General features: G+C 43.7%; 1 protein-coding gene across 1 annotated transcript in view; it reads right to left on the bottom strand.

Annotated features, from left to right (window-relative positions):
• Positions 1-12,352, bottom strand: part of LOC142564908 (uncharacterized) — a 42,622-nt gene that overhangs the window by 15,624 nt on the left and 14,646 nt on the right. The window contains exons 2-3 of the mRNA XM_075676109.1: positions 7,034-7,102; positions 4,638-4,703 (exon numbers count right to left, since the gene is read on the bottom strand). Of these exons, the coding sequence (XP_075532224.1) occupies positions 4,638-4,703; positions 7,034-7,102 (135 nt within the window). The remainder of the gene's footprint in view (positions 1-4,637; positions 4,704-7,033; positions 7,103-12,352) is intronic.

The raw sequence follows: 12,352 nt of genomic DNA, 5'->3' as shown, positions 1-12,352 counted from the left end.
TCACGAAAACAGTGTCCAGTTTGTTTTACATCGTTTCCGCCAAAGATCACCGCGTAAGCGTACGCAAGGAGTATTTAAGCCTTACCGCAGAAGGTCCTAGGGAATGCAAAAAATCACAGTCATCACGATCGGATAGGCGCGCAATTGCGATGCAAAGTTTGCACATTTGCGGAAGTCGTAGCTGCGAAAGACGTTGTGCAAACTCGCAAGCACGTGAAACAGGCTTATCTGTTTTAACCTGTTCGAGGCGCAAGGAGCAGCCGGTGCCGAATTTGCGAACCAACAACTTCTACAACGTGAATAACAATAATTAAAAGAATACATTACAATTCTGACGTCTTTATTTCAAGCAATGATAAAAATCGAGCAGTTTGGCGCTAACACGGAAGCATGTTGGGCACGTCATTGCGTTTTTAATTAATTGGTTTGATTTATTATTCGCGGCTTCGACCTCCGCAGGAATTAAGAAGATTTAGCTCGGGAACTCTATGTCACCTGTTCGAATACATGTAAAACGCAGAAATGTTTTATCACACAAACCCGGGAAGCAACATGAATTAAATTTGTTGCGTTTGAGAAAGTCAAATTCTAGTGACTATAGGGAGCGGAAATTTAACCAGCTCTTGCAATTTTTTTCAGAAGTAGAAAATGGTTAGTTCATACGGTCAGTTTAACGATGGAAGCTTAATGTTTAAAAAAGTGTGCTTCCTGCATCGAAAACAGATATCGCAGTTCTGTAAATTCCATTCGTTAATTCACCTGAAGGGAACAAATTTGACAAATAAATTTACACTTTACATGAATTTGTTAAATGTATATGAGGGTGTTGCAAATGTTAGTGCCACTCACATATCAATTTGGTATTGCACAGAGCAGTGGGTCAGACATAAGTTTTGTCGGCTGTCAATTTATTATTACGAGATAATTGTAGAATTATGATGTCGTTTTTATTACTGAGTAACAGAGTTGTAAATTTCATAGTTTCTGCAGGTTCCGTAAATTTCAATAATTATTATAAAATATATTTCAAGTCCTAAATAAAAAAATATGCTTTCTACAGTTGCTAATGTTTCATTATGTCTTTTATGCAATAAACTTAGTCATTGCACTGGTGGCCGAAAAGAAATGATATATCCGTTCCTACGTATTTAGAGAGCAGCCCCCGAGCTAAAACTGCCTGTTAGAGCAATGAACACAATATGTTATAGCTCTATTAATATTGCTGATATAAGCTTTCACAGGTTAAAGATTCGTTATGTGCATGTAACCAAATTAACTGATCTGCCTGATTTACAGATTTATTTTGTGGTGAACTGTACTTACGTTGTATATATATATATATATATATATATATATATATATATATATATATATATATATATATATATATATATATATATATATATATATATATATATATATATATATATATATATTGCACAGATATATATGCCTGTGCTGCTCAGTGGTATGGACTTTTGTTTATTGCCTGTGCAATGGGCAAAATGTCTCACCTTTACTTTTAGCTTTGCTTACACTTTTACACTTACAATCTCAATTTATCTAGTATGGTTGTGTGTTGCGTGTGTATGCGCACTACATGGGGAAACGGGTAGCCATAATTTCTGAACCGTGTGTTGGGATAGTCGGGTTTACAGGAGCTCATCTTCCCGTTTGTGCAACGGCGAATCAGGGAGTCATTGCCCCTGTATTTTTTTTAGCCAAATTGCGGCTGTAAACGGGAAGTCAACATATTCATTCCCAGCGGTGAACCTTTCGTGGACCGGCCCGGACTTATCTGCTGGTAGCTCCGCGGCACGGCGCTGCTGTCAGTTCTTGAAGATGGCGGTTGTGCTTCACACGCCAACGACATACGAGCAACCAAGTGTTAGTCGTTATGTATGGAGCAGGGGACGAGTGCCCATCGAAATCCACAGGGAAATGCAGCCCACGTATGGGGAACGGCGTCTAGCTTTGAGAAGTATGGGTTCGCGGTGTTGTGAGTTCGCAAAAGGCTTGAAGACTTGCATGACAATGAGCGTTCGGGAAGACCGCGTTCGTCACTGACTGACGACATGGGACATCTCAAATTTAGTGCTGCGATGGCACAAATGTCTGAACCGGTGTGGGGACTATGCGCAAAAATAGTGTAAGGCACGTAACTGCACGTACGTATATTTGTAATTACCTGTAATTTTGGCTATTAAAAATTGGGACAAAGACTTTCGGATTTACCCTCGTGTATGGTTACTGAACCACAACGGATCCAAAATGACGTTAGACATGAAATATTTCTTTTATAATCAAGAAAATGCTGCGTAAACCTGAAGAAATCCTGCTTATGTCTAGAAGTTTTCTCGCTTTCGAACCTTCTGGAGGTGCGGTCATCAACGCAGATGGTGGGACGGGAACCTTTGTATTGATATAGCGCTTACTCGTGGAACTGATAGCAGATCAATTATGTCATCCTGTAGGACGCGCAGCAAGCATACATAAGTTGTAGGTTGTTACAGTATTCACGGTGCGTCACTTCAGCCTTCACATACATTTTTTTCGACTGCACTTCTTCAGTATCCTCTTTGAAGTAGCCGCTCATCCCGGAGGTACCGTTTCTTACAGGATTAATCAAGTCAAGGACGCTATCACTAACTGCATATATCTGTTGGCACGTAGTGGCAACGAACACGTGACCGCGCTGCGCGGAGCTCCAGAGAAGCCGCCGTTGCCGCGCAACAAAGCAAACCTGTTGCGGTGCAGTAACGCCTGGAGGCATGGCTTCGGGTCATCCGCTACATTGTTCGGGCGCGCCTAGCCTGTGTCGTATTGTGAATGAAAGTTCGTTAACAGCAGTTCTGCACTAGCCGGGTTCGATTTGTGAAGCCTCCACCCCTCGACCCCTTCCCCCTCCCCGTACGTTGCCAAATCAGCTCCATCGACTGGAGCAAGCTATTCACTCTTGAGCGACAGTAATTTGGTTCCCTTCGGGACCAGCTGGGAGGTAACGGGACAGGCGAAAATGCTTTTTTTCCCACGGATAAGCCTAACGACGTCTATGCATTTTATTAACGCTCAAGTTGGCGAAACGGCCGACCTTTTACACGCTGTGCACAAACATAAAGCTGGCTTCCCAGCGACAGCGACATACTTTTGAAAGTAGAATTGTCTTTGTTGCAACGCAGGCTTGGCAAGTCCAAAAAACTGTAGCAGACGACATGAGGCGACGCCCTCGGGCATCATCGCGCCTGGTCAGGCTTGCTGCGACGTGCGGCCACCCCGGCAACGCGGGCTCATCGCGGAGCATGGTCGAGCGCTCGCGTGTTCACCTTAACTCTGCTCATCGCTGTGCACGTATCTGCACGCTATTCGGATGCTGCCTATCGGCTAGAAGGAATGAGTTGGTGGAATACTTCGGCAATATTTGTGCGTCCCGAGAGCATCGTTCTCTCGTAACTTGCTACTCGCATACAACTAATAAATTTTAAAGGTACACTAAAGGCAAATATTAAGTCAAGCTAAAGTGATAGAAAGTGGCGTCAATATTATCGCGAACAGAGCCCTAATAATCGAGAAATCGAGGTAGATGCAGGACATGGTTAGAGACTCCCCCGGGACATTCAAGTACTTGCCCGATGACGGAAGTACTCCTCAGTTAAATTCTGTCACTAGTACTCAAGCATTTGTTGCAAAAAAATCCTCGTATTATATTATATGACGCAACAAAATGCTGCTTGTCTGGCTCAATCTAATTTTTAGAAAAAATAACCAATTCAAATTACCCTTGACAACCACGCGGGTGGTCGAAAGGTTTCATTTTCGCTCGACTCCGCGCCGCCCACGCTTTTGTGTTTCACTAGTTTCGTTATCGCGTAGTGCTGCGCTGGTTTTGCTAGCTCACGAAACTCGCACAAACTGCAAGTAGCAGAGAATTCAACTTCCATGTGATTTCACAGGATGCCCGAATGGTCTACGCCACTTCACCAAAAAGCAGCCGCAGCGGCGAATACGCCGCCGTGTCTTGTCTCGGTACCGCCATCTGTCGGGCGCCGTTTTACTGACCCACGGCAACAAAGAGTGGTGACGTCGTATGCAACGTCACCACTCCCCTGGTAGGCTGGCGGGAGATTGGAATTTCAAAAAAGGCATTCGAACCCTTCAGATGCAATTTTCTATTAAACTAAGTCTTTTCTTGGCGCGAAACAAGTGCTACGAGGTTTTTCGAATGGTATTTCAACAGTCCACATCTACTTATCATTTCCCTTTAGTGTCCCTTTAAACTTCCAGGCAACGGGAACTTTTGCAAATCGGTAAACGCGTGGTCGGTTGGCAGTTCTATACAAAATGATATACGGCGTTTAGGTTCCTTACATAAGAAACGCAACCACCTGGCACGATACGAACACATAAACTTCAGGGCACTTTACATTTAAATAGTTTAACGAAAAAACGATGCTTTATAGAAAATTTCGTTCAATGTGGATAACAACACCCATGTTCGAAGTTTGAATACCTTACTGTATAATTTTTTCATTTATCTCTCAGTAGAGTTTTGTGTTTCATCGAGTCATTATTAGATATAATTTGCTGAGGCAGGTGGCAAAACGTGTTTCTCCCCGAAGCAACTTTTGACAGTAATTTACCTCGATGTCACTGGGATGTTCTGGAAGATGCTTCTGACACCGAATCCAGGTCTGAGGATCGCTCATCTGTTAGGGGAAGACAAATATTTCACTACGGTGATATCAAGGATCACTCTTCACGTAGGTCAAAGGTGTTCGCAATCTTGCAATAAGTGTTTGTGTTAACTATAAGTGAGATTTTGAATACTTCTTGTCTATAGTGTTTTTAGTTCTCATTTCGTAATCTCTTCTGAGCATGTAGGATAGACATTTACGTGCTACATCGTGGTTACTCTTATCTAAAGCAAATGGAAATGATTTTACTGGGGTGCTTAACACGTGCCCTTGAAAATAATGCACGTAGTCACAGCAGTTTATAGAGCAGTAATAATAAGACCAAAAAACGCGTGTGACGTGTTACTGATCGCGAAGACGGATGCCTAAATGCAAGGTTGCGGGAATATCGGACGCCAGGTGTCACTGAATGACAGTGAGGAATACAACTAAGTTGACTACACATTGAAGACAGTAATTACTTTTCGCCTACGATTTTGCGAAGTACACCCTTCTCTGTTTATGACAGTAAAGCTTCACCTTTATTGGCCGTTGTTGTTGTTGTACGTTTACTTATTTAGGTTGTTACGAGTGCAGCAACATAGACAAGCACCGTAATGCAACATTACCTTCCTTTGGGAGAGTTGGTTCATCATGCTGACAGCGCTTTGTAACAGCGAAGACCGAGACAAGAAGCAACAGGGACGACAAGACGGTTGCTGAGATTCCGACGTACAGTCGTGTCAGTTACTTTTCTTCTTCGTATTTTGCAACTTCAGGCGCTGACAGAACGGTTAAGTGGCACAAACGCAGCTGTGGGTGGCCGCTCGCAAAATACGCCGCCTCGCATCGTTGGATCGTCAATCGAGGCACCCTGCTGAGGCCATGTCAATTCGTGCTCGCTGTAAAGACGAACGTTCTAAATCAAGATGCGTTAGACATTTAAAGTTTACCAAGCGCAAGAGAAAGTTCGACAGCCATTTTTTTGTAGCCTCTGCGTCTAGATGGAGCGAATAATTGGCGCAAGCTTCCTCGTTTCGGATGCTCGCTGTAAAGACGAACGTTCTAAATCAAGATACGTTAGACATTTAAAGTTTACCAAGCGCAAGAGAAAGTTCGACAGCCATTTTTTGTAGCCTCTGCGTCTAGATGGAGCGAATAATTGGCGCAAGCTCCCTCCTTTCGAATCGAACACGGCAAAGCGGGGACGACTACGACTTCGTGCGGCATGAGGCGGTAGCTTTGAGAACTAGAATTGAGTGAGCGGGGGCCTCCGAGATCGTGGCACGGCGCGCGCGTAGTTTCGTATGTCGGTGCGCGATCGGTTGCTGGTCTCGACGAGGGTCTCGACACGAAGAACATCACTGTTACACATCCCAGTTCCGTTGGTCTCAAACCAATGATAGACAGAGTTCGTATATACGCATGCGCGTATGTGCACACATTAACGGCTTTTAATGACAGCGAAACTCGTCGTCAATGAAGCGACTCATGACGAGGTTTATATGATGCGAAAGACAACCCGAAACGCCATTTTGTTTGAAAATAACAATTCCGTCGTACAGCTCGACAAATTTCAAAGGAGAACAGCCATTTATCTGTGTATGCAGATTACAGAGGAAATATTGTATATATTGTATAAAGGCATGCAGACTGTCATGCGCAGAAGTTAGGTTAAAGGCGTCCGACCAGACTTTAGTTTTTGTCGTTAAGTTACAAGTGTTTCAGTTATGATTGACTTTATAACAGTGAGGTGTCTTTTTTAAATGTGGATCGTACTGCACATGCATTCTTTAAAGCGTCGCCGTATCGTGGCTGTGAATTACTCCCAATTCCAGCCACCTTATCGCGGCTTACCGTCAATATATTATCACGCTTAAATTGTTTTACTTTTTGTCACTCACCGCTTTTCATCAGATTCACACTGTTATGAAGTTAATATTTGTCACTGTAAATCAAAAATTACTTTAATGATGTCAACGATGGTATAGCTTAAGAGACGGTCTTGTTTAACTAGAGTGCGTGCGTCACGGGAATGGTGTTGTACATACATTATCGAATGCACGTGAGTGTCAGGGATTACTGCGGAACGTGTGGCAGCGCGTGCATAAATAACTAGTGTAATTAATCCGCGAAACTGGATTCGAGGACCGACGACTGGGCTCGCTGCCACTGTTGTGATTTGAGTGTCGCTAGTCTTCTGGACACACGTTGGCCCCGATAAATTGTTAGACTGCTTTCACGCGGCTTCGCGGTGTTTTGCTTCTTCGTCGTTTATAAAACGCCTCAATATATAAACGTAAATAGACGTCGATCACGTGTGCGTATGCATTAATAGAAATGTGGGGCCACGCCTTCCTCACCTCTGGTATGACAAGCGGGTTCTTCAGAGGCTCGCATGCTCCCCAGTCGGATGTAAAAAATTCCTGGATCTGAAATCACGAAAAAAAGAGACCCAAACTGTTGTGAAAAGACATCGCAGTTCACCAAAACAGGCGTTGTAAATTCTCGAACAATCATTTTCAGTTGATAATCGTCATTATTATTATGATCATCATCAAAACGTCTCATTTTCTCAGAACACCTCTAATGGGGCCTCACAAATGCTGGCTGGGAAGAAACAATTACAATGCGCGACGCAGAGGAAAAGAAATGAACATATACTCTCAATAGCGAAAAAAATATACCAAGATTACACTCAGTTAAGCATAGTAAAACAGTAATTATGCAAACAAACCGCTAATAAATAAAAATAAAAGTAAGACCGTAACAAATTATTATAAAAGAATGCCATCAGCGAAATAAAGGTCGCAGTGTAGCTCGTAAGGCGAAGCATCTATTGCGATAGCAAATTAGTAGACAGCTATGCGAAGCAAGGATAGTAATTTTATCGCCCGTATAGGCTTGTAAACATTTGCTTACTAGCTAAATTAACAAGCATGCTGTCACGCGTGCACAAGCAAACACGAATGCATCTCACTCGATGACCGCGGAAACTCGCTGTCAGAACACTGCAGCAAGGAAGCGCGGCAGCAGCAGCGAGTGAATTGACCCTTCGTGCTGTCTCTCCCTTCAACGTGAACAAAGCAGCGAAAACACAGCTCGCACTAAACTATAAGCACTCGGCGCACATGTCCCGATCGCTGACCCACTTCAAAATAGGGTCCGTGCCGTACGCAGCAGCCGCCGTAATAGGACGGCCCTCCTCCTTCCCCTCCTCCCCGGTGCCTTTCGCACGACGGAAGACGGCGCGCTTCCTCCCCACTTTCCTCTCTTGCACGCGCGAGATGGAGGCGCCATTGCCGCTCATCCTCACGCGCTTTCACTCGCACATACAAAATACGGCGCGCGGTGACGATGTTATCGCCCTTGGATTTCACACGGAACACCACGGTGACGATAGAAATGCGCCTTGAGTGTTCATATATTTGATACCGCAATAAAAAAAAGCAGCCGTATGGCGCAATATGCTATGAGCCGCAGAAACCGATTATGATTTTGATAACATTAAACGACGAACGTACTCTCCACACTATTTTCACGATATATTGCGATTTTATAAAGTGATTGAACATTTCGTAAATTGAACAATCATAGCCAAGTTGGCATAGAACCTTTACTGCAGCAGTTGATTCTCTTGAGAGCGTCAACCCGTTATATTACTGTTAAAATACTTTAACGCTGCCCCATTGAGTCTACGTTACGTTTCTCCAGTCGTTGTGATGTGAACCTCTGCTCTTGTCCTTTCTGTTTTTGATGGTTTTTTCCTTCAACTATGTACCAAGTGGCCCGGATTTCAGCCCTTCTGCAATACATTCCTTCGTTTAGTTTAACATTTCAAGAAAGAAGATTACATGCATACAAAATGACAGGCAAAACTCGACAAATTTTACATATAGCACAATCCATCAATTTTAAGCAGAGAAAGACGACTGCGTAATAATACAAGCTGTGAGCGACTGTAGACGTTGATAAAGGTACGCCGACATATGTAGGACATCATCGATATCAATAATTCATTACTTTCTTCGCAAGCACGCGGTTGTAACTTCAAGGAAGAATTTGAAAGCCTCGCAGATTACTAACAACGACTGAGTACGTTCCGTATGTGTAACAACGCCATGGGCGGTCTCGAAGCAAAAAAAAAAAACGAGAAGAAAGAAAACGGCACATGCGAAAAGGAAGCAAGGTCTAAAAATGGAACTCCTTCCTTCCTCCCTGCTTAACTTCCTTTTCTTAATTTTATTTCTTTAGCTATGCTGCTCGCTTGTAGGTTGCGCAGAACCTCAGCTGATAATTAGACATCCTCCTGCGTTTCAGAGAAAAAAAACTAAAATATCTGCACTTCGTATGTGGCTGCACGATCCGGTATTCGACGAATACGGCGCAGCGTTCGAAAGGCCCACAAGCACCATGACCTCCTATATCGCGCGTGCCGATCTTGGAGACTATGCGAGCACGTGAATCGTGCTTGGGGCCGTCACCAGAGGCTGACAAAAAGCAGTGCTATCGTGGGCCAGGTTTGATAAATTTTTAAGGTAACATGCGCTGACGTCGTACGGTACGGAGGGAGGGGTGCTGGTTATATTGCTTTCTTTATTTCAAACGGCGGAATTTTGCAATGACAGCACAAAGGAATGACTCTTGCACTTAAATAATATTTTTCCAAATTGAAGTTGCGTTATCTAAGCTAACAACTTTTTTTCCTTTTCGTTTATACACTGGGACTCTGTATGCACGATATATTTCAATCTAAGCTTGCCGTCTCGGTCGGGACAGCTTCTCAGTGTTATATCAGCTATAGTGTAGCACACAACGTGACTTTAGGCAATTAGAGATCAGCTAAGAAATAACCTAAAAATGGACACAACGGTAGCGCATTATTATCTTTAGAAAGGGTATAGAGGCTTTTCTTTTCTTGTGCAACATTATTTTCTTGTGCCATGGTGCCGCAGAAAATACACTAGGCGGAAAGGTAGACACAGTGAGAACGTGCGCCGAGTCTCACTCCACTCAAGGTTCAGTAAAGAAACAAACAGAATAAATTGTAACGGAGAAGTCACACAGTAACATGACGACGTGTTTCCACATAGTCTGTAGGTTTTCGATTAAAGCATGTGTCAAGAGTCGGCGCTATTTTCGGCATGTCTACATTTTCCATCTGTTGCACTTCCCGCGAACCTAATCTCACAAGAAACGACCCCATACCAACAAGTCCAACTTTGCGTAGTTTTGATAAATATTCTCAGGCTTAGCTCTTTCTATGTATTGAGTCTGAACATGTACCGTTCTCTTATCCTGACCATTAAATTTCGAAATTTTTTTTCTTTATCTTCCCAAATACAAAATAATGAGATTACGTGAGCGTTACCATCTAAGACAAAGAATTTTACGCACCGCTGGAGGTGCAACGAAAAAGGATACCCTCATTTCTTTTTTCTGCCCAGGCTCTAAATGCAGTACCGCACCCTCCGCCTTTCCTCGAAGAGATGCGTCTCTCTCTCTTCTAATCTCGTTCCACAAAGGTTCCTTTAACTAAGTGGGACATATTTGCAAAATGATGATGATGTGTTGTGTTTTGTGGCGCAAGGGCCAGGTTTGGCCAAAGAGCGCCATGACACGTGGTAATGTTGAAGATGTATTATGGAAGATGTGACTTGGCTGTAAAGTGGCCTAAAAATATTCGCTGTAAAGTGCGTAAAATGTTCGTGCTATAAAATTATGGCGATGACTTATGACAAATACTATAGATTAAAATCCATCGTAGAAGAATGATGCAAATTATAAAATATATAAGATCGTAAAATTACTTGCAGCACTGCTGCCTCGACAGAGCCCTTGAACGACAAGGGCCTAGAGGCGCGTGCTATACGAAAGACCTATCACAGCGGCATCCTCTGAAGAGAGGACCCGCTACGAACATGTGGGGCTAAAGATATGCAGGACAACATCTCTCAGAAAACTTAGGACTGCGTTGGCGTCAAATAAAGGTTCTGGGCCGAGTAGCATTACGGGATGTAGGGGGATGTGCTGCCGATATGCTAGGGAAAAATGTTTCCTTCTTTCAGATTCGGCTGCCCGACACTCCAGGAGAACGTGGAGGACGGTCAGCCTCTCCCCGCATCTGCCACAGGTTGGAGGATCATTTCCAGTGAGTAGAAAGTTATGCGTGCCAAACGTGTGTCCTATTCTGAGGCGACAGAATAGGACATCTGTTCGCCGTGATTTTGTTACGGAGGGCCAAGAACCTAACTGTGGCTTTATTACATGTAGTTTATTATTTACTTCTGCGTCCCACATACGTTGCCAGTGGTTTCGCAGTTTTCTTCTTAAGAAAGGCTTCAGGTCTGTGACAGGGACCGAAGCAGTAGGACAAACTGCATGCAATGAAATGGATGTGGCCATCTGGTCCGCTAGTACGTTTCCCTCAATGCCCCTATGTCCAGGCACCCAGCATATAATCACATGTTGGTTAGATATATATGCTTTACACAGTACGGAGTAGAGTTCATTAATTACAGGGTTTTTGTGGCTACAGAAAGACATCAAGGCCTTCACAACACTAAGGGAGTCCGTATATATAACTGATTTCTGGAGTTTTGATTTATTTATATGCTTTGCGACCGACAGCAGTGCGTAAGCCTCAGCCGTAAAGATACTAGTTTCTGGATGCAGTACATCGGTTTCCGAGAAGGATGGACCGACGGCTGCATAGGACACCCCGTCGTGTGACTTCGATGCGTCTGTGTAGAACTCCGTGCAGGAGTATTTGTGCTGGAGTTCCCGGAAATGCATTTGGATTTCAATCTCTGGAGCGTGTTTTGTAACTTGCATGAAGGATATATCGCATTGTATCAGCTGCCACTCCCAAGGAGGTAGCAGCTTGGCTGGATGCATTGGGCGGAGCTCGAGGATTGGGACACGCATTTCGTCACTAAGCTCCCTCACACGCAGCGAGAAAGGCTGTCTTACGGAGGGACGATTATGAAAGAGTGTAGCATATGTCATATCGTTAACGGTATTGAAACATGGATGTTGAGGGTTAGAGTGGACTTTCAGGAAATATGTTTGGCTGATGTATGTTCTCTGCAGATGAAGTGACCACTCATTTGATTCTGCATATAAGCTTTCAATAGGACTTGTTCTGAAAGCTCCAGTGGCCAGTCGGATTCCTAGATGGTGGACCGGATCTAGCATCTTTAGCGCGCTCGGGGCTGCAGAATGATAGATCACGGCACCGTAATCCAACCGTGATCGGATGAGGCTCTTGTAAAGATTCATTAAACATTTCCTGTCGCTGCCCCATGTTGTGTGGGATAATACTTTGAGTAAGTTCATTGTTTTTAAGCATTTAACCTTGAGGTACTTTATGTGTGGAATAAACGTTAATTTCGAATCAAGTATGATGCCTAAAAACTTGTGTTCTTTGTTCACAGGAATTCGCTGACCATACATTTCGATACTGGGTTCTGCAATGAGCCCTCTCTTTCTTGTGAAAAGCACACAAGAACTTTTGTTGGGGTTAACTTTAAATCCGTTTTCTTCTGCCCATTTGGACACTTTGTTCAAGCCCTGTTGAACTTGCCTCTCACATACAGTAAGGTTGCAGGATTTGAACCCTATCTGTATGTCGTCTACATAAACAGAATAAAAAATGGCTGGCGGTAATGAAGCACGAAGGG

This window comes from Dermacentor variabilis, chromosome 11 (assembly GCF_050947875.1).
Source record: "Dermacentor variabilis isolate Ectoservices chromosome 11, ASM5094787v1, whole genome shotgun sequence".
Classification (NCBI taxonomy): domain Eukaryota; kingdom Metazoa; phylum Arthropoda; class Arachnida; order Ixodida; family Ixodidae; genus Dermacentor; species Dermacentor variabilis.
This window is presented reverse-complemented; position numbering and strand designations above follow the sequence as displayed.